The sequence below is a fragment of the Oculina patagonica genome, chromosome 4 (assembly GCF_052425735.1).
Source record: "Oculina patagonica isolate OP01 chromosome 4, crgOcupat, whole genome shotgun sequence".
Lineage (NCBI taxonomy): Eukaryota > Metazoa > Cnidaria > Anthozoa > Scleractinia > Oculinidae > Oculina > Oculina patagonica.
In genome coordinates this window covers 51,033,606-51,058,843 of record NC_135761.1, presented here as the reverse complement: position 1 = coordinate 51,058,843, position 25,238 = coordinate 51,033,606, and the positions used below count along the sequence as shown (strand labels likewise).

The 25,238-nt window shown below is 37.2% G+C and overlaps 4 protein-coding genes across 4 annotated transcripts; 1 reads left to right on the top strand and 3 right to left on the bottom strand.

The window, feature by feature from the left end:
* Nucleotides 1–1,685: 1,685 nt before the first annotated feature.
* Nucleotides 1,686–4,014, top strand: LOC144650506 (uncharacterized). Its single transcript, XM_078510197.1, has 2 exons — nt 1,686–2,026; nt 2,755–4,014. Exons 1-2 carry the CDS (start codon nt 1,709–1,711, stop codon nt 3,469–3,471), a joined length of 1,035 nt encoding a protein of 344 aa, XP_078366323.1. The 5' UTR covers nt 1,686–1,708; the 3' UTR covers nt 3,472–4,014.
* A 1,683-nt stretch (nt 4,015–5,697) lies between these two features.
* Nucleotides 5,698–9,140, bottom strand: LOC144650482 (uncharacterized). Its single transcript, XM_078510164.1, has 3 exons — nt 8,749–9,140; nt 6,852–6,938; nt 5,698–6,611 (listed from the first exon to the last, which is right to left on the bottom strand). Exons 2-3 carry the CDS (start codon nt 6,936–6,938, stop codon nt 5,889–5,891), a joined length of 810 nt encoding a protein of 269 aa, XP_078366290.1. The 5' UTR covers nt 8,749–9,140; the 3' UTR covers nt 5,698–5,888.
* Nucleotides 9,141–13,709: 4,569 nt separating this feature from the next.
* On the bottom strand, nt 13,710–18,643 carry LOC144650481 (C-reactive protein-like). Its single transcript, XM_078510163.1, has 4 exons — nt 18,148–18,643; nt 17,592–17,634; nt 17,071–17,293; nt 13,710–15,121 (listed from the first exon to the last, which is right to left on the bottom strand). Exons 1-4 carry the CDS (start codon nt 18,481–18,483, stop codon nt 14,734–14,736), a joined length of 990 nt encoding a protein of 329 aa, XP_078366289.1. The 5' UTR covers nt 18,484–18,643; the 3' UTR covers nt 13,710–14,733.
* A 3,697-nt stretch (nt 18,644–22,340) lies between these two features.
* Nucleotides 22,341–23,407, bottom strand: LOC144648566 (melatonin receptor type 1A-like). The gene has a single exon (XM_078508092.1). The coding sequence runs from the start codon at nt 23,337–23,339 to the stop codon at nt 22,341–22,343; it is 999 nt and encodes a 332-aa protein (XP_078364218.1). The 5' UTR covers nt 23,340–23,407.
* Nucleotides 23,408–25,238: the final 1,831 nt, after the last annotated feature.

The following is a 25,238-nucleotide window of genomic DNA, read 5'->3' as shown; positions in this document are numbered from 1 at the left end:
AAAAAACAAAACCCCAGGCAGATTATGAACCGGGCCCAGGCCCCGCCAGGTTAATTACATGCATAAAATCGGACGACAACTTGTTATGCGGGTTATATTCAACATGCTTCTCTCGTATTTGCCACAGTTTCTAGATGTGACAATTGCTTCTAAATTTTCTGGACTAAGTTCGATGTAATAAATTTGCGCAAATGGGGAGATCAAAACCGTCGGCGAAAAACAAACATGGCCCTTGAAACATTCTTTTAAACAACTCGCGTAGTTAACGTTTTTAGTAGCTTCCATTCCATGGATTTTAAAATACTATATGTGACCAGATGACCGGAAATGACATCGAAACAGATAACAGTGAACCTTTTATCAGTTAACTGCGAGTAGAACTAAAATTTCAAAAAAGGTCTTTCGAAACTGCTTTATCTTACTATTTTAATTTATAGAAAAGTTATTGGTTTCCACCTCCCATCAGAACCGAACAAAACGTTATCACATTTGTAGGTTAAGCCTGGTTTTGGAATTCACCAGCGACGCAAGAACAAGCGCAAGCGCAAACGCAAGCACGCGAACACGAAAAAAAAAAGACCCTTGTGCTTGTGCTTGACACAAGTTCAAGCATAAGTATCAAAATTCAATTGTGTTTGTGCTTTTGTTTGCGTCGAGGCCGTATTCACGGTGAAATTATAACCGTTGTCCTTACGCTTGTGCTTGCGCTTGTGTTTGCGTCGCTAGTGAAAACTAGGCTTTAGCCTTATCTGCAGCCTTGTTGCTCCACTAGAAGAAGCGAAGAGGATGAGTGAGTGTTATTCAATATCTAGCAAGCAATAAGTCAAATGTGCTGACACATAACAAATATAACTAAATTGGACAAAAGTTGCTTATTTAAATAAGTATATTTTGCCAGACATTTTTCCCATCCTATCAGCATGTTCTTCGTGATCCACGCGGCAGGCATCAATATTGGATCCAAAATAGAAAGCCCTTTCTAAGTCTTTGACAACGGTAGGAAAATAATTCATTAATGTTTTTTGACATTGGCTTGGCGAGAAAGTCGAATAATTACACTAAAACATCATGGACTTCTGATTAATTCCTGTCAAAAACATGTGTATTTACCAGCTGCCTTGTGAAAGCGTGTTTCTTCTAATTTGAATAAGAGACACTTTCTTCTGTTTGTATTGCATATTGCACCATTTTCATTAAATTGGGGCCTCTTAAATTATCCCACTGAAAGTTAAAATATTTTGTTGTTTTTTGAATCGCTCCCTCAGATTATTGCTTTGGGTTTCTGAGCCACTCTTCATGACTGATAGAAATCAATGCTGTCAGAGGAGGAGTCAGTGATTACAAAGTTAAAAATAGAGAAAATGAGTCTCACTGATGATCTGGTTACCTAATGCTTAAACGAAGTGATCTTTTCTCTTCAGTAGCACTTAGCCAAAATAGTGACATTAGTTTTTTTCTAAGTTGAGGTTAATCTAGCCAATTTTAGATAGTTTAATTTCTTAAGGCATACAGGTTCGACCAATCACAGTATCCATAATATTCTGTTTATTTAAGTAGATTATTGAATAATAAGAGTTGACTAAGCAGGTGTGCGTGTTATTAACAGTTATAATCGAAAACGCTGTCAAAACAAAACTGTTTTTGTTCGTGCGTTTTTCGCTGTGTTGACGAAATTGCCTTTCAACCACTTGAACCTTCGTTTTTTGTAATGTGCAAGAACTTTGTTTTTGTCAAATTACTGCTGGTGGCACTTCTTCAGCGAATAAGTGCTACGTTTCAACCGGTAACAGAAATCAACCATGTTTTAGTCGGCCATGTTTTTCAACAGTTATATGTCAGAGACTGGTTGAACTGTCTTCAGGCCTGTCATGATGAACCAAGATGCATCTCGTACAACTACGAAAGATCAGCAGGCGCCAATGGTCTGTGTGAATTGAATGACTGTGGAGTTGAGGGCTTGTGTGATAGAGACAAGTCTCTTATCTACTTGTTGGGGTTTGTGTTCCAGCAAATAAGGGAAGACAAGGTTAGTTTTATTAATAATGATTTCATCTCTTTGTTAATGCAATTGTTTTTGGAATACAAAGCAAAATTGCCATCAAAGGCCCGAAAAATAATAAAAACTACTGTGGACTCGTCAAATTCAATTAACAAAGATCTCACCAACAAAAATAACTACAGCTTAGAGAACATTATTCAACATCAGTCTTAACATGTCATACAGAGCACTTGGCCTATTTCCTGTGTCACATAAATCATTTACTCTTGAAAATCACAAAGCCATGCGATAAAATTATACACAAATACACCATGCGGCGTACAGCGTACGCTATTCAAAGAACAATGAGCCATCTCTGTAACTAGACACAAAATGATAAGAAATTTGCGAATGCGTATCACTTCTAACAACAAGGACACCAGTGTCTCATTCGGCGGTTGATTCAAGAAGCTCCTTTGGTTAAGAAACATCATATTATACGAATACCAAAAAAACAATATCTTGTAACCTGAGATACACCAAGAAAACATAACACAGATATTGGTTGGCCTCGACTTCATGATCTCAAGTGCAATAATCTTATTCAGAAACTTCATCACCTATACTGTGGTTGCAAAGAAACTTTCGATTTTAATTTTAAAACGTTATTTTAATTTAAATGTGCATCATCTTAGATACCTTAGCAATTTTTCCCTCTCCCGCCAAGTTCAACAGAAACATTTAAGTCAGCTGTTATTTTTTTTTATTTTTTTCAGTGTTACAGAAGTTGTAAAGAAATTCAACATTACGATCCTGCAGCAGTGAGTGGCATGTATAAAATCTATCCTTTGCCGAATGCTGAAGCCATCGAGGTGTATTGCGAACTGGAAATTGAAGGAGGTGGATTCACGTTCCTTCCTGGAAGCCTCACTCTGAGATCAGATTCTCAGCAGATCGTGAACGCCCTCTTCAAGGACAAGAAAAACGTTTTGCTCAAGTTGAAGAAAAAAGTCGACCGTATCGAGTCTTACACTCTGATTCAGCCCCATCCAAATTTCGCCGAAACTGATTTTGGAGTTTTGGTCAACAGCTTCTCTGGTTACACTGAACCGAGAAGTCAGTTTATGAAAAATTACATCTTCCTTGGCATAATTCCAGCATCGGCCGCACGAAGTAGAAGTTACCAAGGCTTCAGATCCAACGAAGACGTCATCCAATTTTACAACTGTGATGCAAATCCAAACAGCCTATTTGCGTTCATGCCAAACTATAATCTTCAAACCCCGAGCAATCATGCTTTGAACTCGCGTTACGAAGACCTTGGTGTCGCTGTCAACTGGCGTTCAAAAGGCATTCCCATTCCAAATCCTGACCTCATGATGCCTAACAAGTTCTTCTTCTTGACAGAGGTGCATTTTGGAGGTTGCGGCTGCTACTCGTCTAGCAACCGCTGGAAGGATGGCTTTAATGCCACTGCCATTGGAATTCGCTAAGGGAATTTCCTTTCAGTGTGCTAGCAAATGACATCTTCTTGGTGTAGACAACAGCTTTCATTGTACAATCATGTCAACAAAAGGATTCCACGCGCCGTTCGTGAAATGGCCTGCCAGCTCGCAATCATTTCATGTGATCTTTTTATTCTGATGGTTGCAAAACTCGCAATCTGATCGGCTACACTGGCACAGCACATTTAAACTACGAGATTCCACCGCTCTATACTTTTTTCAAAAGCCCTAGCTACGGCACTATAATCCGTCATAATACATTAAAAACCCGCGAGAAAGAAACTGCATTCTCCCAAGTTAGCCTAAACAGGAGTTTCTTACACAAATGGTAATTAGCACAAATTAATAAGGCTATTAAGGTTCTTATTTTTTGTTGCCAATAGAATTTTTAGTGGAATTCAGCCTTTTCCTCAAATGAAAACTGCATACCATGTAATTTTTATTTATGTGATTGTATCAATAAAGAATATTTTACGATTTTCAACGATGGCATTTACATTGCAACTAGAGTGATAAGGCTCGTAGGCGTCTCTAAAGAGGAACCATAGTGTTGATTTAACTAATTTCCCTTAGAGTTACCAATTTTGGAAGATAACAACCTGTTTCCAAATTTTAGGCTAAAGAGGTACCTATAAAGAGGGTGTCTAACTTGCGAATTTCAGCCTGGCAAGTTCCTAAAATTTAAGTTCTTACTTTTTACTGTGCGAGCTTTTGCTCAAAACGTAACACGGGACGCTATATCCCCAAGCAAAAATCAAGATACTAGCGACACCCTCTATTTTGCAAAACAAAAGTATTGTTATACAACCTTTTTTGAACGCAAAAGCAATGAAACAATGTTCAAAACAAAAAAACAATTTGTGATATCCTCAGAGCAGCGTGTCCCCTAAAACAACGAATATATTTGCAGTTTTTTATTCCATTATTTTTTAGAATTTCTACATCGAACATTATGAGCCTTCGTGTTGCACTGTTTGTGAGCTTGGAAGTTGATTTTTTAACCAACCAAGTTACCAGTGAGAAATATTAGTGTTTGTATTAAGCCAACCGCAAGTGAAAGTTGACAAAAAAAATATGTTAAAATATTAAAACAGCTTTGCATCGTTTCTGGTTTTGAAAAAGTATTCATTTCATTTCAATTTATTAAACATGCATTAGTCATTGGAGTCTGATCGAGTTGTTACAGTAACCTTTGTGATGACGCGAGCAGACCTTATTATCACAGTTCCAAAGTGCTCTTCTTAGGTAAATAAACATGCCAGAAAATAAAACGAGGCCGGCAACCATTTTTTACTAATTATTTGAGTTTAAACTTTTTCATTTTGTGATCAAAATAAAGATAATGGCTTGGTTTCCGCTCTACGATGCCGCTACGTGTAGCAAATGAAAGACATTTATAAGCAATTGACTGCGAAAGCTCCGAAAATGCGCGATGAGCGACAATTGCCGTGTTCCATTTTCGAAACATAATGTTCTTCATAATCAGCAAAGCTTGCGTACAACGAGTACGATGCATGGTTGAATTGGGCTGGAGATACGCACATTAGACCCTGATATCCTTCCCTACCATTTACACTTTTTTGTCAAAAATGTTCGCTATACTCGACCCGACATGACAGGCCAAAGAGAAAGGGGGAGAAAAAAAAAAGAATGGGAAAAACGCCAAACATTTAGATTTCTGTTCATTCGTATTCGAAGTGGAAGAGAATGTTTGTTTGCCTGTTCAAATTGGGTTTTTGAGAATTTGGCGATAGTCTCTACAGGTAACGGCCCCAAAAAGACCTTATACGCCATGCTACAAGTAATTCTTTAGTTCAAAAGAGGGAAAAAGATAAAAAGATGGATCGACACGTTTTAATCTCGCAATGCCACTTTCCACAAAGGCGTATCAAATGAATACCAGGGAAACCAGAAAAAAGGACCAGGCAGGAAGCCTGCAATGGAAGGACATTTTATCCAGGGAAGAAGCAACACTCGTAGTACGGTAACCGGAGTTTAAGGTCCCCACTCTTTCACTTGCTCAAAGTAAGGCTCCTTAATTAAAAAAGGCACAAAATTAATTTTGGTTTATTTGCCCATCCATTTTCATTCCGAACTTAATGCTATATCACCTTGGTCGATTTCATTTAGCCTTTCGTGACGCTTGCATTGACATTGAGTTATGAACGTCGACTAAACAACTGCGTTATTTATCTTTTTGAGAGGAGCCAAGTTTCTTAGCAAGGTTGATGCAGAACACATCGTGTTGATATGTTAAAGCAAAGCAATCAGTCTTAAAAACGGAAATTCAAATTTTCAAAAGGTACGTCAATTACGTGATTACAAAACAAGCTACTCTCTACGCTATTTAAACTTAATTGTTATCTCATTCACAAACAAGCGGGAAAAGGAAAGCTAATTATTTTTTATCGAATTCCAATGGCAGTGGCATGAAAGCCATCCTTCCAGCGATTGCTAGAGGTGTAACAGCCACAGCCTCCAAAATGCAGCTCTGTAAAGAAGAAGAACTCGTTTGGCATCATGCGATCAGGATCTGTGATGTCTTTGGCTTGTTGACGCCATGCAACTGCGACACCACGGTCTTCGTATACCAGGTTGGAACCATGGTAACTGCTCGGGGTTTGGTGATTATGGTTTGGAAGGAAGGCAAACAAGCTGTTTGGATTTGCGTCACAATTGCGAAACTGGATGTTCGCCCCGTTGGATTTGAAGCCTTGGATGTTTTTGTGCCTTGCAGTTGATGCTGGCAGGATCCCTAGGAAGATGTAATCTTTCATGAAGTCGTTCTGTGGTCTAGTGTAACCATCGAAGCGGTTGACCCTCATTCCGAAATTAACGTTGGCGAAATTTGGATGGGGCTGGATCAGAGTGTAATGCTCACTACGGTCGCCCTTTTTCTGCAACTTAAGCAAGACATTTTTCCTGTCCCTGAATAGCGCGTTGACAATCAACTGGGCGTCTGATCTTCTTGTGAGGCTGCGAGGAAGGAATGTGAAGGCGCCACCCCCTCCAATGATTTCACTAGCCAACTCGCAGTACACTAAAATGGGGTCGGTATTCGGCAGTGGTTGAATTTTATACACGCCGCTTACTGCGTTGGGCTCCAGGCTGTTACAACCCCTGGGAACCTGAAAAACGAATACACCAACTCAAATAAATTGACCGTAGTAAATTAGTAGTTAGTAGAGCTGCGTCGACATTAATCACGTGCTTGCTAAGAAATGCGTTTGATGATATTTTAAGTAAGTGAAAAGGTATGCTCGTGCAATTTGTTCTAAGCAATTGGAGCAAACGAACTAAAAGTTTCTTCAAAGGTACTGTTTTGTTTTCACCCACCCAAGAGCATATAAAGAATGGAGGTAACTTACGATTTCAGAGTCACAGTTGCAGCACGCATGAGCAGTGCTCCACTGCATGACACTCCACAAGACAGCAAGGAAAATGGAAGATTTCATCTGCAAAAAAAAAAATTACTATTCAAACCGTTTAGTTGCGCTATTGCCTATAGCGTAAATTACTTGTATCGCGTTATTTTAGACCTTTGAGCGAAGATAGCGTTTCTTCCAAAACCGGTTGGTTTTCACTGATTTCTGTTGGCTTTTGTTAGATTAAACTGCTCAAGTCCCCAACTTTGATCTAAGCAAATGATATTAGAGTTATACAAATACATGTCTCCAACTTGAAAGAAAGTATTTTTAACGCAAGGACAACTGAAATGTTTTTTTTTTTAAGCTTGTCTATCATCTTAACTGAACTCAAAGACAACGCGGTTTTTACTGCAGTCTTAAAACTAAACAAGACAATTTTTTACTGATTTAATACCTCAAGGCCACTATTCATTGTAATGATTAAATTTAAAACTTTGGAAAATTTCGTATTGAGCAGTAGCTTAATTTCGCCTTTTTACGAAATCGACACTGAATCAGTTGAAGGTTAACAAAAAATAGTTTTTATATTGAAGCAATATCTTTAAAACAACACCTAAAAAATAACATTTTTGAAACACTGTAAAAATTATTTCAAGCCTTACACCCCACAGAACCACTAGTTAATCTGGATCCTGGATGTCAACGAAAGTTAGCTTACAGACAAGCATAACAAATGAAAACGGATCTTCCGTAGGCAATGAAGCCGTCGCCTAGTCTATTAAAAAGTTATTCAAAACGGTTTAATGAGTGTTACATGAGGTCAAATTATTTTAGCGAGTACAAATTAATTCGGTTACCAGAGCGATTCGTTTCACTTGCTTTTGACACCTTTTTCTACCTTTGTTGCAGTCTGGCAGCTTAATAATCTTAATATGGAAGATTCTTCTTGATATTGTGTTCCCGTATATAAGCTATCTTTATTTTCAAGTATTCAAAGAAATCTGTTCTGCACCACCAACCCCCCGAACTCTTGACTTGATGTGGTGTTTATTATGATTTAAAAAGATGATTCATTAATGAATAAGTAATGAGCACTGACAGGCACAGCAAAGTAAATTCGGACTACAGGTTTAAAAAGTCACAAAGGACTTACGCAATGAGCAGAGCTAAATCAAAACTTGCTCTTAATCTCTATTTGTTATCTTCCTTGGACCTAATTCTCTAATAAAAACTGAGATTTGAAAGTTTTTACTGAAAGCGGAAAAAGTTGAAAATTCAAGTGCAGAGTGAAATTTACATAAGGATTCCAAAGTTGTTAAGATTTTGTCATCGTTTAAAACCAAAATAAATGGTTTTAGCAGGCTTCAAAATGATTTAGTTTTGGTTCGGTCTAATTGTGCACAAAAATTGGGTGTAAAACGGCGAATACGTGTACAAGACCAGTGTTACGTCTGAAAAAGTTCTTTAGTTTTTAAAAGTTCTTAAAAGTTCTCTACCAAGACACGCAATTTGCACTCTTCGATGTTTTAAGAAAGCTTTAAAGCTTTTTCAATTTCAACACACAAATTGGAATCTAAACCAAATCGTAACAGATTTCTTATTGCCCTACTAGCTATGCGGTAAAAAGGTTTCGAGACAGACAGTACAAAATAGTGTAGAGAGCTGATGTTATCAGTTCCAGTGATGATTTTGAGAACTGAAACTAGGAAAATGTTGCCTGCCGCCGAGTAAACGCCGCAAAATTCCAAATCATCTTGAAAGGAAAACCTTTTGCATTAAACTGCATTGTCAAAAAATTTGGGCCTGTCTGCCCTTTCTCCCGCCCTGTCTCTGTCTGATATTATTTCAAAAGTTGACTCCGGTTTAGTTTGGTAACAAACGATGAACGAGTTTTTACCTTTTCACTAGCTCCTCTGGTGATGCTGCGCTACGTCCTCCCTCGACTAGTAGCTGGCTTTTGGGTAACAAACCTAGATTAAATACCTTTTCACATTAGCATTAAACACGGAAAATTCTCTCTGGCGACAACTGTAATTAGGGGTGTAAGCAACGATCTACGTAATTGCTATGCACTTAAAACGCGGAAAAAACTTGATGACTTGACACCAAAGAGCTCGCCGAAAACAACAAAACAACCGGCAGGTCTAAGACATTACGTCTTAAAAAAAAATAGAGATTATTTGGACTACATTTTCAGTCGCTTTTGTGTTGAATTAAAGCATAAAGAAAACGAGATCGAGTAGCGATGACTAACAAGATGAAACAAGAGGACACAACCCATGTACGAACATCAGGATCTAGACAATTGTGAAAGGTTTTAAGAGACAGTTAGCCTTTCTGAATGCTGTTGAGGTCATTGACCGCAATGACAACTGGTTGCAATTAGCGTGCCTTGAGGCTTTCTATATTAAGAGTTTAAGGCAAAGCATTAATAAAGGTATATCAAATCCTCTAAGGATTGCGTTGTAATATAAGCTGCCTAGTACTACATGATTATGACTTTGAAACAGAGCCGAAATTCTACATCATAATAAAGCAAAACTTGGTGTTTACAGGGAAAACATAACTCGGTCTCGTTTTCTTCATGTTTTACACAAGACGGCTGTGGATTTGGGGGAGGCTGGAGTTCGCTTTTACATAAACAATCTTTCAGTCTTTGAAAATATTAGCATAAACGCGGAAAATAAATATTTGGTTTACTTTCTTTGTTTTCAAAGCTAGACTGACGTTAAAAAAAAAAATAAATATATATATATATAGACTAGACTGACGTTGAGAGATAAAAGGCCTTAATATCATAAAGCTTTGGAATGCGTACTACGAATATATTGGTAGTATAGTATTTTAGGATAACTGCCGAATTTGTTTATTTACAAGGGCGACTAGTTCAGTTTCAACGTAGGTCATATTACAGTACTTTTACAGCTACCTGTAGCCTCTTGTGTTCAGTGGGCCCGTCCGCGGGATAAAACGGTCTTCGTAGGAGGCTAGCTTTTGCTATTGTATCTCATAACAGCGTGTATCAGGTATTCGTGGAAGTTCGCATATCTAAGTAACCTACGATGCAACCCACTCCATGAAAGTTTTAAAACAGCTATTTTCACAAAAACTACACGACAAAAAAACATTGGTTTTTGACCACAAAAATTGCAGTTTGTAGGCACTCAACAAAAAGCTATTGTAGAAAGATAAATAAATTATTTGCAATGCGAATAGGATTTTTATGTCTTTCTTCCCGGTTAATTTAGTATATTTTATTAGTGCAGCACTGTAGACACTTGTGTAAGCTGCTTATGCAACAGATATTGTTATGTAACAGAATAGGACACGCGCGGGGCCTGGACAAGGGGGTATGGTATTTCAATGTATTGAGCCCCCCGCTTGTAGTTTTAACTCGTGGCCTGGCTACAAAGCAGCCAGTCGTTCATTCACTCGTGCTCTTCTCGCTGGATGACACACGTTTGTTTTTCACAGTCCCTCCTCCTCCCCTTGTCCTGTCCACCTTGTTTCCTGTTGTATTTTTATTTATTTATTTTTTTTTTGGCGTTTTTGTGCCCTCACCTTTACTGGGCTCAACAAAATTTTTAGAACCAATTGTTTTTGTAATTTATTCAAGAATGTTTTATCATTAAATCGGCTTTGGGTCTTTGCCCTTAGCCATTTTACTCCATCTGAATTTGTCTGTCTTTAGTCAAGTGCCCAGTAAACGAGCGCGGGTATGCAGCCCAGTAGTTTGTGAATCCCTAGCCAAGGGAGGGGAGAATGGCATAAAAGCACTTGATAGCAAAGATAATATAAATAGCCAGAGGCATTCCAAGCTCACTGAGCATTTCTACGAAATAGTCAATGGTCAATAGTCAATTGTATGGGAATGAAATGAATATATTTTAGGAGCAAGAAATAGCAACCAAGCTCTTGTCTTGCGTTGATTACTTGCTGTATGGGTAGTATGCACAGGCTTATTCAAAATGGAGAGTCCAGCGTTGAAAAGTAAAGGATAACTAAACCTGAGTAGCAAGGAAAGCATTGTTATCCATAAACCTGTCTTACTTCGCAAAAACATTTCCGGTTTCATTGTGAGTAACTTGTCGTCGTAATTTGTAAAAACAATGTATTATTTCTTGACGAAGCGAGTTATGAAAATGCTGTACAATCATTGGCACATACACCCAAATAATGAAGAACCTGAAAGCAAGAACTTTGGGACTTCAACGAGGTATTGATGATGAGTAAATGATTACTGCTATCTGGAAATTAAAAAGGATGTATGGCCGTACATTGTTCCTTTTTGGCAAGCTTTCGAGGGATTTTGAAATATTTTACCACAAATTCCATGGGAAAGCGTTGAATTGATTTATTAGAATGGAAATACAGAAAGCGATATGCCCGGCGCCGAGTTAACAATATTATCCATTTTAATTCGATTCAAAGTCTACAAATCAAATATATTCGATTGAAGTACCTAAAACGAAGCAGACCAAGCAAAATCACTGCTATTGGTCCTTGATTAAATAAACAAATCCAGCAGATAACAACATTCGCAGAACGGGACAAACGCATCTCCTAACGTTTTTATAAACCAACAAAAAGTAGGAGAGGGTATTTTATACAAGCTAAAATATAAAAACGTTTCAAACAGATCTAAAATGTTAAAATAACTCTAGATTTCCGATCGTCTGCTGCAGTCTTCTTCAGAGAAAAAATAATGACTTCGCAAGACTCACAAAACATAAATATTTTTTTTATTATAAAAAATATAAAATATCCTGAGACAATGTTTGTTGCCCAATAGTGAGGCAACCAGTCTTTTTTTCTCTGTAGAAGACCGCAGAAGGCGATCGAAAATTTAGAGTTATTTAAACCTTTTTAGATTTGTTTAAACTTTTTTTTATATTTTAGTTATGAACGCAGATCGCTCCAGCAGTTTTATTTATACCAGATAAGTTTGTTTTTTCTCTTTTGCAATCCATTACAATGATTACTATGATTGCTCTCTATTACCTACAGTGTCTGATCTGCCTTTTAGAATAATGTAACCAAGCTTGTTTTTCATACTTTTAGATCTCTGAGGGGAAACAATATCCGCTACATTTAAAATCAGTCTTTTAACGGCCTTATTCGCCTCTCCAAACTGTAAGTGAAAATAGCCTATAATATTATGTTCTTATGTCTTTCTTGAAAGCAAATGAATAGTGCCTTTATGTCAAAATGCTGCAAATGAAACCAAGAAGGCTTATTTCAACTAGGCATAATGTAGTAATTATTTTCTTCTCTGTTTATAGGGACATTGGAAGAAATAAGCTAAAAGAGTAGAAGGGCGACATTAGTCATCAACTACCATTTTTAACCTCTCTGGATGTTACAGGAAATACCAATTGGACGATAACGAAAAACATCTTGAGCCACAAACATCTACGGATAATCAAAGGTGCATCTATAAGCGCTAACTGCACAGTTTTGCTCTCTGGTTAGAAGCTATGATGTACGTGAGATTGCTGAGGGAAACGATGGTGTTCTCATGTGAGAGAGCTGCGTCCAACACAAGTACATTATCAATAAGAAGTATCAAGTGTTAACGAGGCAACGATTCTTCCCACAGTGCATTCGTGATGAGGCCCGATGCCTTAAAGTTGTAGGAAGTGTAGATACACAAAATGTTTGTTTAGAAATGGGAAAGACAATTTTAATTTTCGCTTTTCCCATTGGAATCTTTGCCTTCTTTCTTAACCTGATCGTTTTCGTCGTTATCGTAACGAACAGGGATAAAAATCCAACGCCCCTTTACTACTTGTGTCCAGCATGTGTGTAAGTGGTGTTATAACTGGTGTCTATTCGATCGCTATAGCAACAGTATACCATGTTTTGTCAGTGAATGAAATGGGGAGTAAGCGTGTGTCTATATGCCTACCTTTAGGATTTATCGCCGCACTTTCATTTAATTCTATGATAATAATATCCCTCGCGGTAACAATTGAGCGGTATTTAGCTGTAGTCTTCTGCATGAAACTTCACATCAGGGTGCGTATCAAGCAGGCATATTACTGCATATTGGTAACTTGGTTAGTAGCATTGGCAATGGGAGGATGGTCACTAGCTTATGCAGATATTTATAGTACCAGTGGTTATGAAACCTACATCTGCCTTTCAATTCAGAGTGCAATAGGGTATTTACCAACCATTCCCCTATACAGCTGTATGTGCATATCTTTGTGGTGGTTCGCAAGTCAGGCAGCAAATTTGGAATCAAAAGGGAAGCAACACTTGCAAGAAGGAGATTTCTTTTAGTTGGGAGTAATGTATTGTTCATGGCAATACCAATGTGTCTATCGCATATTGCTATAGCAACAGGAGAAATGGGCGGCTTTTCTGAAACTTCGAAGTTTGTTGTGATAAAATGTACAAAAGTTACTGATACGTATGTCGATCAACGCCCTGTTAAATCCATATTGTATGGCTATAGAAATGATAACTTTAAAAGGCACTGAAGAAGACCTGGGAATGGTTTAGAAAAAGAAGTTGTGTAAAGGTACAGAAACTGTATTTCAGTCAGATATAGTATATTTTTAGTCAGAGAAATTAATATCCTACGAACAGGAAAGCCCAAGTCGATTTTAAAGTGTTTAGTTTTGTGAATGATAATGCTTTGTGTGCTATATTTAGTACTTCAGTTTGTTTTCTTGAATCTGTTCAGTGTTAATTAAATATGTTGAATCTTTCTGCAAGTACGTTGTGTTTTAAGAGATGCTATTTTATTCGGAATTAAATAATAAACAACATTTTTCACTCTTGTTAACCCGTCGATCGACTCAACATTGAAATGACGCACATATACAAACGAAGATTTTGTAACACAATATTTCCAGGTTTCTTTTAAAAACAAATAAAGTAGGGGAAAAAAATGTTATTTGCCGGCCTAGGCAGGACCGTATAGGGAAAAACTGTGCCCTCGCTCTTGAGCGCCTCCCCCAATTCGAGAATTCCGTTTAACTAAAAACTGCACTACAAAGCAACTAGCTCTCAGACAAACTTGGACGTTTCTTTCCATCAAAAGTGCAGTTCAAACGATGGTTTTATTATCTAACATTCTTACAATACGTAGTTCTAAAAATGTTGCGAAGGCCGCGAACTTTGCCAGGGCGGCAAGCGCCACTTATCTCTTCGGCAAGAGACGAACTACAGAAAAAAAAACCCGCTTGTAAGAATCACAAAAGAGGACCCGTGTAGTTACAAGCTCGTGAGAACTGCTACAATACTGTCTACAAGACGGATTTAAAAGCATTATAGGTTGTGAAAAGTGTAAGTGCACTCGCTCTTTGTTGCCTCCCTGAAGGCCAAAATGTTGTAAAATACTGATTATCGCATCTTCTAGAATAATAGTCCCCCCGCGCTAATCTTTACCAGCTCGATTTTTCCCCTTCATCCCCAACACTTCCCAACTAAATCAGAGTGGTCACCTCAGTTCTACGAACTTTTGTAAAGTTACTGAAAAAGGAGTTTTTGCCTATCTTTCCATCCAGGTCTGGGTTATCTTTTCCCATAAAGTAATCTGCTGGAACCGTCAGTCAGTTCTCGAAGGTCTATTTTCCGGTCATCCTTTTACAACTGTTATTATATAAATATTCTTCCCCTTAATGTTTGCATCAATGCGTGCTGTAGCATGCAAAAGGTCAAGTAAATTTTAAGTTCTTTTTCAAACCATGCGTGGTCCATCTGTTATGTTTGTTGCCGCTGTTTGTATTTTATTTCTTTTTAAATTGAAATGGCCAAGAAGCAAGAGTGTTTGTGAAATAAGATCTATCGTGCAGATTATTTTTATGGCAAAATGAAAGCTTTCGTCACAAAAAAAAAACTGCGATTAAACGATATTTCTTGTTGCTCCTACTCATGGAGCCTTACATGGCGAAGGATCAACAATCCTTACTTCTCCCTGAATGTCGTCTCTAAATTGGTCCCACCTCAAAACATTACCCTCCCCTAACAGGCAACTTTTTGACATCTCCACTATTTCGTCTTCCTGAAGAACGCAGTCCCATAGGTTGACATTAGCTATTTTGCCTACGAAGGCTTGGTACTGCTCAAACCCTCCTCCCAGTGTATCTTGTTCTTGGCCCAAAACTACGACCCCACTTTTTTCGATCACGTGACCTGCATTAAGATTAGTTCCACTTGTTGCCAAGGTCCCGTCTATGAAGAACCTCCAAGAGCCACTGGTGCTCAACCAGGTAGCACACATATGGTGCCAGTCGCCGTCAGCCACGGACAATTGTGTCCTGCCAATATATAAATATAAGATTTTACCATCGTGACAAAACTGGTTGTTTATAGCGCAATATAAGTCTTTAGATTATTATTATTACTAAAATATTTTTAAAACAAACAACTTTTCTCGAAACGTAACAATAAAAAAATATAATGAGCTTTCTTCTTTTTAGACAAACTCTGCGTCCCATTTTAAATCATTAAAAACGTTTTAAACCAACTGTAATAAATAGACTTAAAAGCTAGAATAACTTTTTTAAATGCCTCACACTTGCAAATATAAACGAGTAACGTGAAAATGGCCTTGGCAAACTCCTATGTAATCCGTGTTTACACGGGCAATTTTTATGCGACAATTTTAATGTGACAAATGTATTTGATCGTGTAGATGATACAACAATTATTTGTCAGCAATCCAAAGTTAAGTGCGCCTTTAATGATCTTTGACAGCAGAGATACACAAAGAGATACGCGCGCACAGTGCTCAGTACGAACATGGAAGATTGGGGACCACATATGCTGACACAATACTCGCCACATTTTATGTGGCGAGTCATCTACACAGCCACTTTTCTTATGTGACAACTTTTATTTGTCACATAAAATTGGCCAAATATTCTCTTCTACACCAGCAAATAAAAATTGTAATATAAAAATTGCTCGTGTTAACTCGGCTGAACGTGTAATGAGAAGTTATAGATCTGTTCGCTACCACGCTTAATCGTATCTATAGCAAAATTCTCGATTTTGATTGGTTAGAGCCTATTTGTCGTGTAATTGGCGCGCGATCACGTGGGTGTCTAATTACAGTTAGACACCAACACGCCAATCACGCGCATATAAATGGGTTATTTTTTGCTGTTTTTCCACTGTTTGTACAACCAGTTGAATTTACCATTGACTTTTTCACACTAAAAAAGCTTCTCAAAGACTTCCTAACCTCGAATTTTGTTATTGATACGATTAATTAGTAATTGGAGCTCGTGTCGTACAATTCAGAGAGTAATCGTGCTCGTAATTTCAAATCGTCCTCGCGCTGCGCGCTCTGCCGATTTTGAAATTACTCGCCCGACAACTCCCTGAATTGTACTCCACTTAGTCCAATTACTATAACTAAGCACCCCCCAAATTAAACAAGACACAACAAGAATGATAAAATCATATAGCTTACTTCGTTATGCCATGAAGACCATTTTTTTGCTCCTTTCTTTTTGTTTTTAATCCGGCTTACACACTTTAATTTCTTAGATTATAGGAAATGTATATAAGTCGTAACTACGCCAGAGGCAAATAATTCATGCGCAAAATTAACCAGAATAACTTATCAAAAGTTTTCAGTGTTGCTGCTAAGAACATATCAGTGAGCGCACCACCGAGACAACAAATGCTTGCGGCTCTCTTAACGCACGAGTTACATGTCAAAAAATAATTGGCGTATCTGAATTAAACATTGCATTTTTTAACTCTGCGCAATTAGTAATAATAATTGGACTGAGTGGAGTACAATTCAGAGAGCAATCGGGCGAGTAAGTTCAAAATCGGCAGAGCGCGCAGCGCGAGGCCGATTATAAATTACGAGCACGATTACTCTCTTAAATGTACGACACAAGGTCCAATTACTAATTAATCGTAACAATAACAAAATCCCCCTAGAGGTTAGGAAGTCTTTAGGAACCTAATTTTGTGTGAAAAAGTCAAAGGTAAACTAAATTGGTTGTCCAAAAAGTAGGAAAACGGCAAAGAAAGAACCCATTCAAATGTGCATGATTGACGCGCGATTGGCGTAGTTGTCTAATTACAGGTATCCAATTTGAGCAACTTCAAATTGGATACCTGTAATTGGACAACCCACGTGATCGCGCGCCGATTACGCGGCAAATAGGCGCACGCAAAACCAATCAAAATCGAGAATTTTGTTATTTATACGATTAACGCACTTAGTGGTCAGTACTCCTCTTACCCGGCTGTTGACACACTACCGACATGTAGAGCAAGGTTATTGTGGTTATAGATAACAATTTCTTGCATACTGTCTTGCACTGCATAGCTGAATGGAGTTCCATGATCTTGGCTGTATTTTGAATTCATCCAAAGGCAGAGAGTAAATTCTGTTATCCTTCTAGAAATACGTTTGGCGAACACTGCGTTGGTGGTGCTTTGTGTTGGAAACTCGAGAGCAAAATCTAAGTAAAAAGGAATGCGTTATTAACATAAGGATATTTCTGGGAGCACTGCCGATACGCATGATTTTACTGGTTTTTTGTACTTGTCCTGTTATTCGTAAATTGAACCTGCCAAAAATAATACTGTCAATTTGCTATGGCCACAGAAATACAATTAATTTAAATTAACCATTGCTATCCATAGAATCACAATATTTGCTAACTGTTATTGACGAACGAAAACATCTGACTGTCTTCGTAACCGCAGCTGCCGATCATATTATTTTTCTCACACTTATTCTGACATTCAGATTCAAACCTTTGAATTTTGAGTCCATTTTTGGACAGCTCCTTTTCTTGACCTGCAATAAAAGCGATAGAGATACGTCAAGGTAATTTTTAAAATACAACCAAGTTTCTTACTATGGGAACAAAGGGTCATCCCAAGTGTATGTATCGCGGTGTTAGGGCTGACACAAATTAGGCCTCTTCGCACCCTAAACCATGGAATAAACTTCCGTTAGTTAGCTAGTTTTGTTCTTGTTCAGTATCTCGCTCAACATTGATTCCTTTTTTGCACATGAAATTCCGCACAAGTTCAAAAGGCCTTCAACTGAAGACCATCCAAAAAACACGAAAAACTTCAATCAGAAAGTTAAAAAAAAAAAACATCAAATAATCAGTGGGGACAATGCTAGAGGAATATACGTATAATTTACATACCACAAAGTTTGACTTTAAAAAAAAAACAAAGGATACTACCTAGAGTACCTACCTAGAGTACTACCTAGAGTGGCACAGCTATTCTTATACATGTAATGCGATTTATATGCTTGAACTTTTCTACTATGAAATATATGGATGGTGAAACTTACCTTTTTACAGCGTATTTGCGAAAAAATGAAACCTTTTGCCATCACTAAATCTTTTTCCTCAAAATCATCGGACAAACCAGCATCATTCAATTCACAAAGTCCACCATCTTCTACCCCAGACAGATTGTAGTTGATTGAAAGACAACGAGAATTCTTCAAACATAGATGGCTGCAGGAGATTTGACTGGCTGTAGAAAGACGTTGAATTAAATGATTTCCTTTAAGTTTTCGGTTTTCTCGTGTTATAGGTGTTACGTGATCTCGTTTATCGTTACAAGCTAAGCTGTAGTATAAAAGCTGTGATATCAGCCAAAATATCGACAAAAACAACGCCATCACTTTATCCAAAACACCGAATTTATGCTTGAAAATTTAGGCCTTTTTTCAGTGATAATGCTTCCGTACATCGGTCCTGTATTTGTGACTGTACAAAATTAACAAACTGGCAGTAAATAACTTGCAAGTCTAGAAAAGCCTAATGTTAGTATGCCCTATTGAGAACTCTACTCCAATTAAGATTTTCTCTTAATTTTATTGTTTCGTTTGTTCAGACGTTATGAATATATATTTTTTTACTTTTGTTTTATTGGCTGCAGATCAGAACTGAAAATTGAAGAAGCGATGAAAGTTAACAATGCCTTAACAAAGCAACGGTGCTATGTTATTATGGACAACTTGAAGAACATTTATTATTTATTACAGAGCATTCATTGCTTTTCAAAACACTTTTAAACAAAAATTATTCCAACCATACCGTCGTTTAAAAGGATAACATCTTAATTAAGTCGTTAAGTTTTATCCTGTTTTAGTGGAAAACATCCTCAAAGGTTTATTGAGAATCAAGCTGTGAAGAAAGAATTGTTTGCACTAGAACTCAACTTGGATAAAGTTGAAGTAATTTAAAACACAATAATTTGTTTGTCAAACCCAGACTCCAGAATGAAAACAAATTCGCATCTGCCTCAACTTAGACAGAAAAACGATGAAAAATGTTAAAATGAAAAAGAGAAAACTTAACGAGTTACATTTGACGGTTTTTTTGTTTAGTTTGATTTCATGCAAATTAAGAAATAGTAGCTCTTACAAAGTGCACCCTCTGACTGACATAAAAACATACAGTGTTGAAGTAACAATCGTGAGAGTTTTAAACAGTTGCGGTCATACGCGCATGTGGCTTATGTTCCACGATTTCCTGTCTTCCTAGAATTCACCTCTATAAAAACACGTAGTCAAAGTGCTTACTACTCCTCAGATAAAACGTTGTTTTTTAGCCTAAAGTCAAATTTTTACCATTCATTTGAAACAGAGCTCTCGTTACAAAAACAAAAAGGAAAAAAATGGCCTCTTTTGTTTCCGTAACATGTTGTTAAAAAATGTATTGTGGGTACTTTGCGACTGCGGCCTGGGCTCGCAGAAAACAAATTGCTGTTTAAATTGCACCAGAAACACTAACGTCTATAAACACTGTACTCAGTTTCTGTAGGAAAACCTTAAGAAAATGGTCATTGGAAGGACTGGATAAGGACCAACTGGGTTTATGATCATGCTTTTTTTATCATACTAGCGACAATTTGTTGAGCGGGAGTATGATTCTGTAATCTTATGAAAGATTAATAAAACTCAAAAGATCCGGCACAGGAATCCGATTTGTTTATTTGTACACAGTACAGCAAGGGTTACATCATACAAGGATAAAAACAGCAGTAAGTTAAAACGTTTGACAAAACCCTTCGAGTGGCTCTTGAATAACTTACAAAATAGCCTACCAGAACTTACAAGCAGGCCTAAAATACTTCGACAGTTAACTGAGGAACTTCTCTCATTGTTGAGTATTCACTGATAAACCACGATCACGTGCGCGATGCACAAAGTGGACTACTTACTCGAGTAGTATAAGCGATAGTCACCATAATCTTCGGTTTACACAGCATGAAACACCCAGCAGTATTTCTATACCCCGCCCCCCCCCCCCCCCCCGCCTTCTCCGCTCCCATACTTCCCCGAATGGGATGCTAGTATTAAGTACATAACACCCAGCTTTTAATTAAGTGTAACTCATTTACCACATGTGGGGACACATGTGGTACAATCAATATACTTTAGCCATGCAACAATACTAACAATACACTCAAACGTTCAGGCAATACACATTACTTATCAATTGACAACCTTTCAATCGATCAATCAAACTTTATTTAAGGAAGGTAACACGTAATAGCTAAACAACTAATAAACTTGTGGCCCTCATAAACATAACATTAGTTAAAAATCTACTATAATCAATAACCTAATTAGAAATTTACCCAAAACCTATTAAAAATGAAATGCTGTAAGATTAAGATTTGAAAGCTAAGCTAAAAGGGTAAATTCATAAATATAAAAATAATTATCTTAAAAAGGAATAAAAATCCTATCGTTAAGCTGACTTGGAGAATATTTACAGATTGAGATTCCAACATTTTGAAGTTGTTACGGAAAACGTGCGGCCTCCCTCCTTCACTCTATTGTATCTTCTAGGTTCTATGGTAAGATTAGCTCCCCATGTATTCCTACTGTACTGGCTGTTATTAAGTCTTAACAAATCGTTTATGTATTCTGGGCAAGCACCCTTTTGTAAGCTATCAAGCATCTTTTTTAATATCAGATTTGATGAAATATACAATACAATACATACAAGGTATGCAACGCTTTTGAGCGGTATATTTAGTAAATAAACCCCTTCAGGCGGCTGGTATATTGGAGGATAATGCTGAAAGATTGTCGAAAAATGAACAGTTGGCCGAGAAGCGAAGCTTCGAGGGCAACTGTGAAATTTTGAGGACACTCTTTCAGCCAAGGGTATTATCCTCCAATATACTAGCAAGCCAGAAAGGGGTTTATTTATTTTATAACCCTCCGATTAATTTCTACAACGCCCTTTATCGCCAGTAAGTTTATAGGAAAAAACCAACGTAATAAAACCGGCGTAACTGTGGTTGAAACAAATGCAAGTTGATTGGTTTACGTGATTTTCTAACTCTTATGGAATATCCCGAGTAACTTGTAATTTCTCGGTATAAACACGAACCTTTAGGCGAGTGTGTATGCCAAGAAAAGTGATAAGTAGGATATTCCATATTATTAAAAACTAGCAATGGTATATTGCAATTCCTGCGATTTGATTGGTTAACAGGCAATGATATATGAGCTCATATACCATTGACCACAATTATAGTAGCCGATACGCGTTAACTAAAACAGCTGAAGAGCTTCAATATTGCAATTCTTTGGGCCGTTTTTAATAAAACAATTATTCCACTCGCGCTTATTGGATAGGAGATCGTTATAGCCAATGCGCGCTCGTGGAATAATTGTTAAATATACCACGAGAAAGTGTTGTGTAACTATTTTATACCGTGCCATAAAATAGAAAAATACCGTGGGGATTACGAGCCATATAATAAAATGTATACAATAACTAAGCTACTGTGCGCGTTGTGACTGTTTGATGCCTGTTATCTATTAGAGTAAAGACGCACAGATGACGTCACCGCGTGGAGTGACTCGCGCACGTGATCAGAGTACATAGTCCAAGTCAGTGTTGTCGGCAAAGTTTTTCAAAACTCACCGGGCCACAACAAAACAAAAGAGTTAAGTTTAATTATAAATCTACCTTTCGGAACATTTAACTGGGCTAAACAAGCTTGAAGTAGAAAGTGAATGATTCGAGAAATTATCGAAAACTGAGTTTGTCCGATGTTGAACAGTTGGACGACGCCACGGGAAAGTCTTGTATGGCGGTTGAACGCTTCTCTTGAGACGCTAAATTTAAAGTTTACAGATCTGAACAAGTTTCCAAATGGAATAAAGGTTGGCTTTTTCGTTGATGTTTTAATTTTCCATTATTCTGTTTATAAAATCGGTTTGACAGTGCTTCGTATGGTTACTGAAAATTTAATCGTGGAATAATGAAAACAACTTTTCCTCACCGGTTGCGGCTTTGCTTACATTGAAGTGTACTAAAATCTTCTGTTATTGTATAAAACAAATAGATTCTATTTTACCGTGGGTCTGTTCAGTTATAGATCACAGAAGACTTCAAAATGTGGTACTGACAGACGCACGGAAAAATGGAATCTATTTGTTAAATAATACATATATTTGTACTGTGATAGCCAACAAAGTGTTTTTAAAAGTGACTGCTGTATCATTGTTCATAAAGACTGTTCAATTTGACGGTTTTCTTCGTTGCCATTTTCCAATATAGATATATCAAAATGACCGGTCTGAAGGCCTGTTGACTCGCAATGAACTTGATTTACACTCGACCACTTTAGAAGCTGTGTTAACTTTTTCCTAAAGGAGGGATTCATAATACCGTAGATCCAAGGGTTCAATGCACTATTGACCTGGAAGAGAAACGGGACAGCAATACCAACCAGCCGTGGATAGGTCTCCCTTATGGCAACGCGATAAAGGAAGATAACGGTAAATGTGGGCAGCCACATCACCACAAAAGACAAAACCAGGACAAAGAATGTCTTCGTCAAATTGATTTCCTGCGCACTTAGGCCATGGTGTGTTGCAAACTGATTGTTGTGTTGTCGAATATACCTTGATACATGGTAGTAACTTACTGCGATGATCAGAAAACTCGTTATTATGAAAACAACGACAACCAATAGTGTAAACGTCATCTCTGCTGTTTTGAGGAAAAAACGCCAATTGCAACAAGCCATTAATGGATTGAATGCCATTTTCGCCCATCCGCCGATTACAGGAATCCAAGTAAAAATTGCGACAAAGGTCCATAAACTCATGAGGTAAAATACTGAACGACGGGTACTGAATACTATTTTGTAACGGCTTGGCTTTAAGGTGCAGTAATACCGATTAATGGCTATCAGAGCCATTGTGGAAGTTGAAGCCATCGTCAGGAAATGTATGAAGAATCCGCCTATGTTACATACGACGGAATTGTACGGCATTTGCTCTGTAATCAAAGATGCCAAGAAGAGTGGACCAGGAATGCAAGCATTCAAAAAGTCCGTTACAGCCAAGGAAGCGATATAAATACTGGTCGCTGTGCCTAAACGAGGTTTCTTAAACACGACTAGGATTATAAGGAAGTTGCCAATGAAAGAACAAACGAGGATTATTCCAGAAAATACCGACTCGATTACAGCAAGGGGCTTCATTCCTTCTCTTTGCATCAAACCAAGTTAATGGATCTTCAAAACTTCGTGCGTTGATTCAGTAATTCTTTCTTTTGAGGGTTGGACAATCGTGTTGATAGGAAATTTGTAATACTCCCGGCTGTCAAAGTAAAATACACAGTTTGAATTTCCTTAATTTTTTTCGATTCATAGAATATCGATACCTCTTGCTTGTTGGTTTTAATCTCAAATTAGTTTTCACAAAAAAAAAACAGTAACAAATAAGTATTTCATCATTCAAATACCGCAGTAAAAGATCCTGTTCCTATTTTAAAAATTTTATGATGATGTAAAAAAGATTTAGGCAGCTGATTTACCCAAGAAACGCTGTTTGAAATTCTGTGTTTGTGTCGCACATAATCAATTTTAGATACCAAGAGAAGTTACCGTTATCTTATCAATAACACCGTAGAAACATGTTTTATCAATTGTTTGAAACCAACAATAAGACTTCGGTTTGTGAAACCGGGCTGGGAGTTTCAGGCCGGACAAACGGGCTGAAAAACGTCATGTAATCATGGCCTCATGGCAGTTGCTGTATACGAGAACAAATTCTACTTTAAGTTAAATGCCTTTAAATTGACGATTACATCGAAATGATGCCTTTACATTGAAAGATTGAAGGTATTAACACCACGAAAATTGATAATACTTACTTACCTTAAAGCAATCTTGCATGAAAATGTTACGCTCTAAAAATGTGCTGAAAGTAACAGTTTCTAACATAAATGTAACCCTTACGTAAACAAGAGGAAGCCCACTGATTCAACAAATGACAAATTCAAATATTTACAATTACTATAAAAAGTATATGGTCCCTATCTTGAATGGAAGTGGCATTGGGTAAACAAGTTTCATTCAAGACACGCTTGGATTTGCATTTTCTTTATTGTAACCTGTCCTCAGTTTACAAAGCAAATCTTTAAATCTCACAATTGAGTACTAAAAGATGTTGTCCAACTCCACAATCCATGAACCAAAATAAAAAAAACTTATTACTTGTTATTTTTTATTATATTTGAAGAGCAGAGATGATAAGAGGAACGCTTCCATATTTTCATCACTAAACAGTTTTTCAATGATAATACTTACTTACCTTTAAGCAATCTTGCATGAAAATGTTGCGTTCTAAAAAAATGCTCAAAGTAAAAGTTTCCAACATAAATGTTACCCTTACGTAAACAGGAGGAAGCCAACTGATTCAACAAATGACAAATTCAAATATTTGCTTTTACAATTGCTATAAAAAGGATATGGTGCCTATCTTGAATGAAAGTGGCATTGGGTAAACAAGTTTCATTCAAGACACGCTTGGATTTGCATTTTCTTTATTACAACCTGTCCTCAGTTTACAAAGCAAATCTTTAAATCTCACAATTGATTACTAAAAGATGTTGTCCAACTCCACAATCCATGAACCAAAATAAAAAAAACTTATTACTTGTTATTTTTTATTATATTTGAAGAGCAGAGATGATAAGAGGAACGCTTCCATATTTTCATCACTAAACAGTTTTTCAATGATAATACTTACTTACCTTTAAGCAATCTTGCATGAAAATGTTGCGTTCTAAAAAATGCTCAAAGTAAAAGTTTCCAACATAAATGTTACCCTTACGTAAACAGGAGGAAGCCAACTGATTCAACAAATGACAAATTCAAATATTTGCTTTTACAATTGCTATAAAAAGGATATGGTGCCTATCTTGAATGAAAGTGGCATTGGGTAAACAAGTTTCATTCAAGACACGCTAGGATTTGCATTTTCTTTATTGTAACCTGTCCTCAGTTTACAAAGCAAATCTTTAAATCTCAAAATTGATTACTATAAGATGTTGTCCAACCAGAATAAAAAACTTATTACTTATTTTTTTTATATTTTAGAGGGCAGAGACG

Bases quoted from the DNA above. Each gene is read 5' to 3' on its own strand.
- LOC144650506 (XM_078510197.1), top strand. From the start codon at position 1,709: ATGTGCAAGAACTTTGTTTTTGTCAAATTACTGCTGGTGGCACTTCTT. The intron at 2,027-2,754 runs GTTAGTTTTATT...TATTTTTTTCAG, and splicing joins AGCAAATAAGGGAAGACAAG to TGTTACAGAAGTTGTAAAGA.
- LOC144650482 (XM_078510164.1), bottom strand. From the start codon at position 6,938: ATGAAATCTTCCATTTTCCTTGCTGTCTTGTGGAGTGTCATGCAGTGG. The intron at 6,612-6,851 runs GTAAGTTACCTC...TTCGTTTTTCAG, and splicing joins GCAACTGTGACTCTGAAATC to GTTCCCAGGGGTTGTAACAG.
- LOC144650481 (XM_078510163.1), bottom strand. From the start codon at position 18,483: ATGGCGTTGTTTTTGTCGATATTTTGGCTGATATCACAGCTTTTATAC. The intron at 17,294-17,591 runs GTTTGAATCTGA...CTTTTTACTTAG, and splicing joins AATGGACTCAAAATTCAAAG to ATTTTGCTCTCGAGTTTCCA. The intron at 15,122-17,070 runs GTAAGAGGAGTA...ATATATTGGCAG, and splicing joins GGTAGTGTGTCAACAGCCGG to GACACAATTGTCCGTGGCTG.
- LOC144648566 (XM_078508092.1), bottom strand. From the start codon at position 23,339: ATGCAAAGAGAAGGAATGAAGCCCCTTGCTGTAATCGAGTCGGTATTT.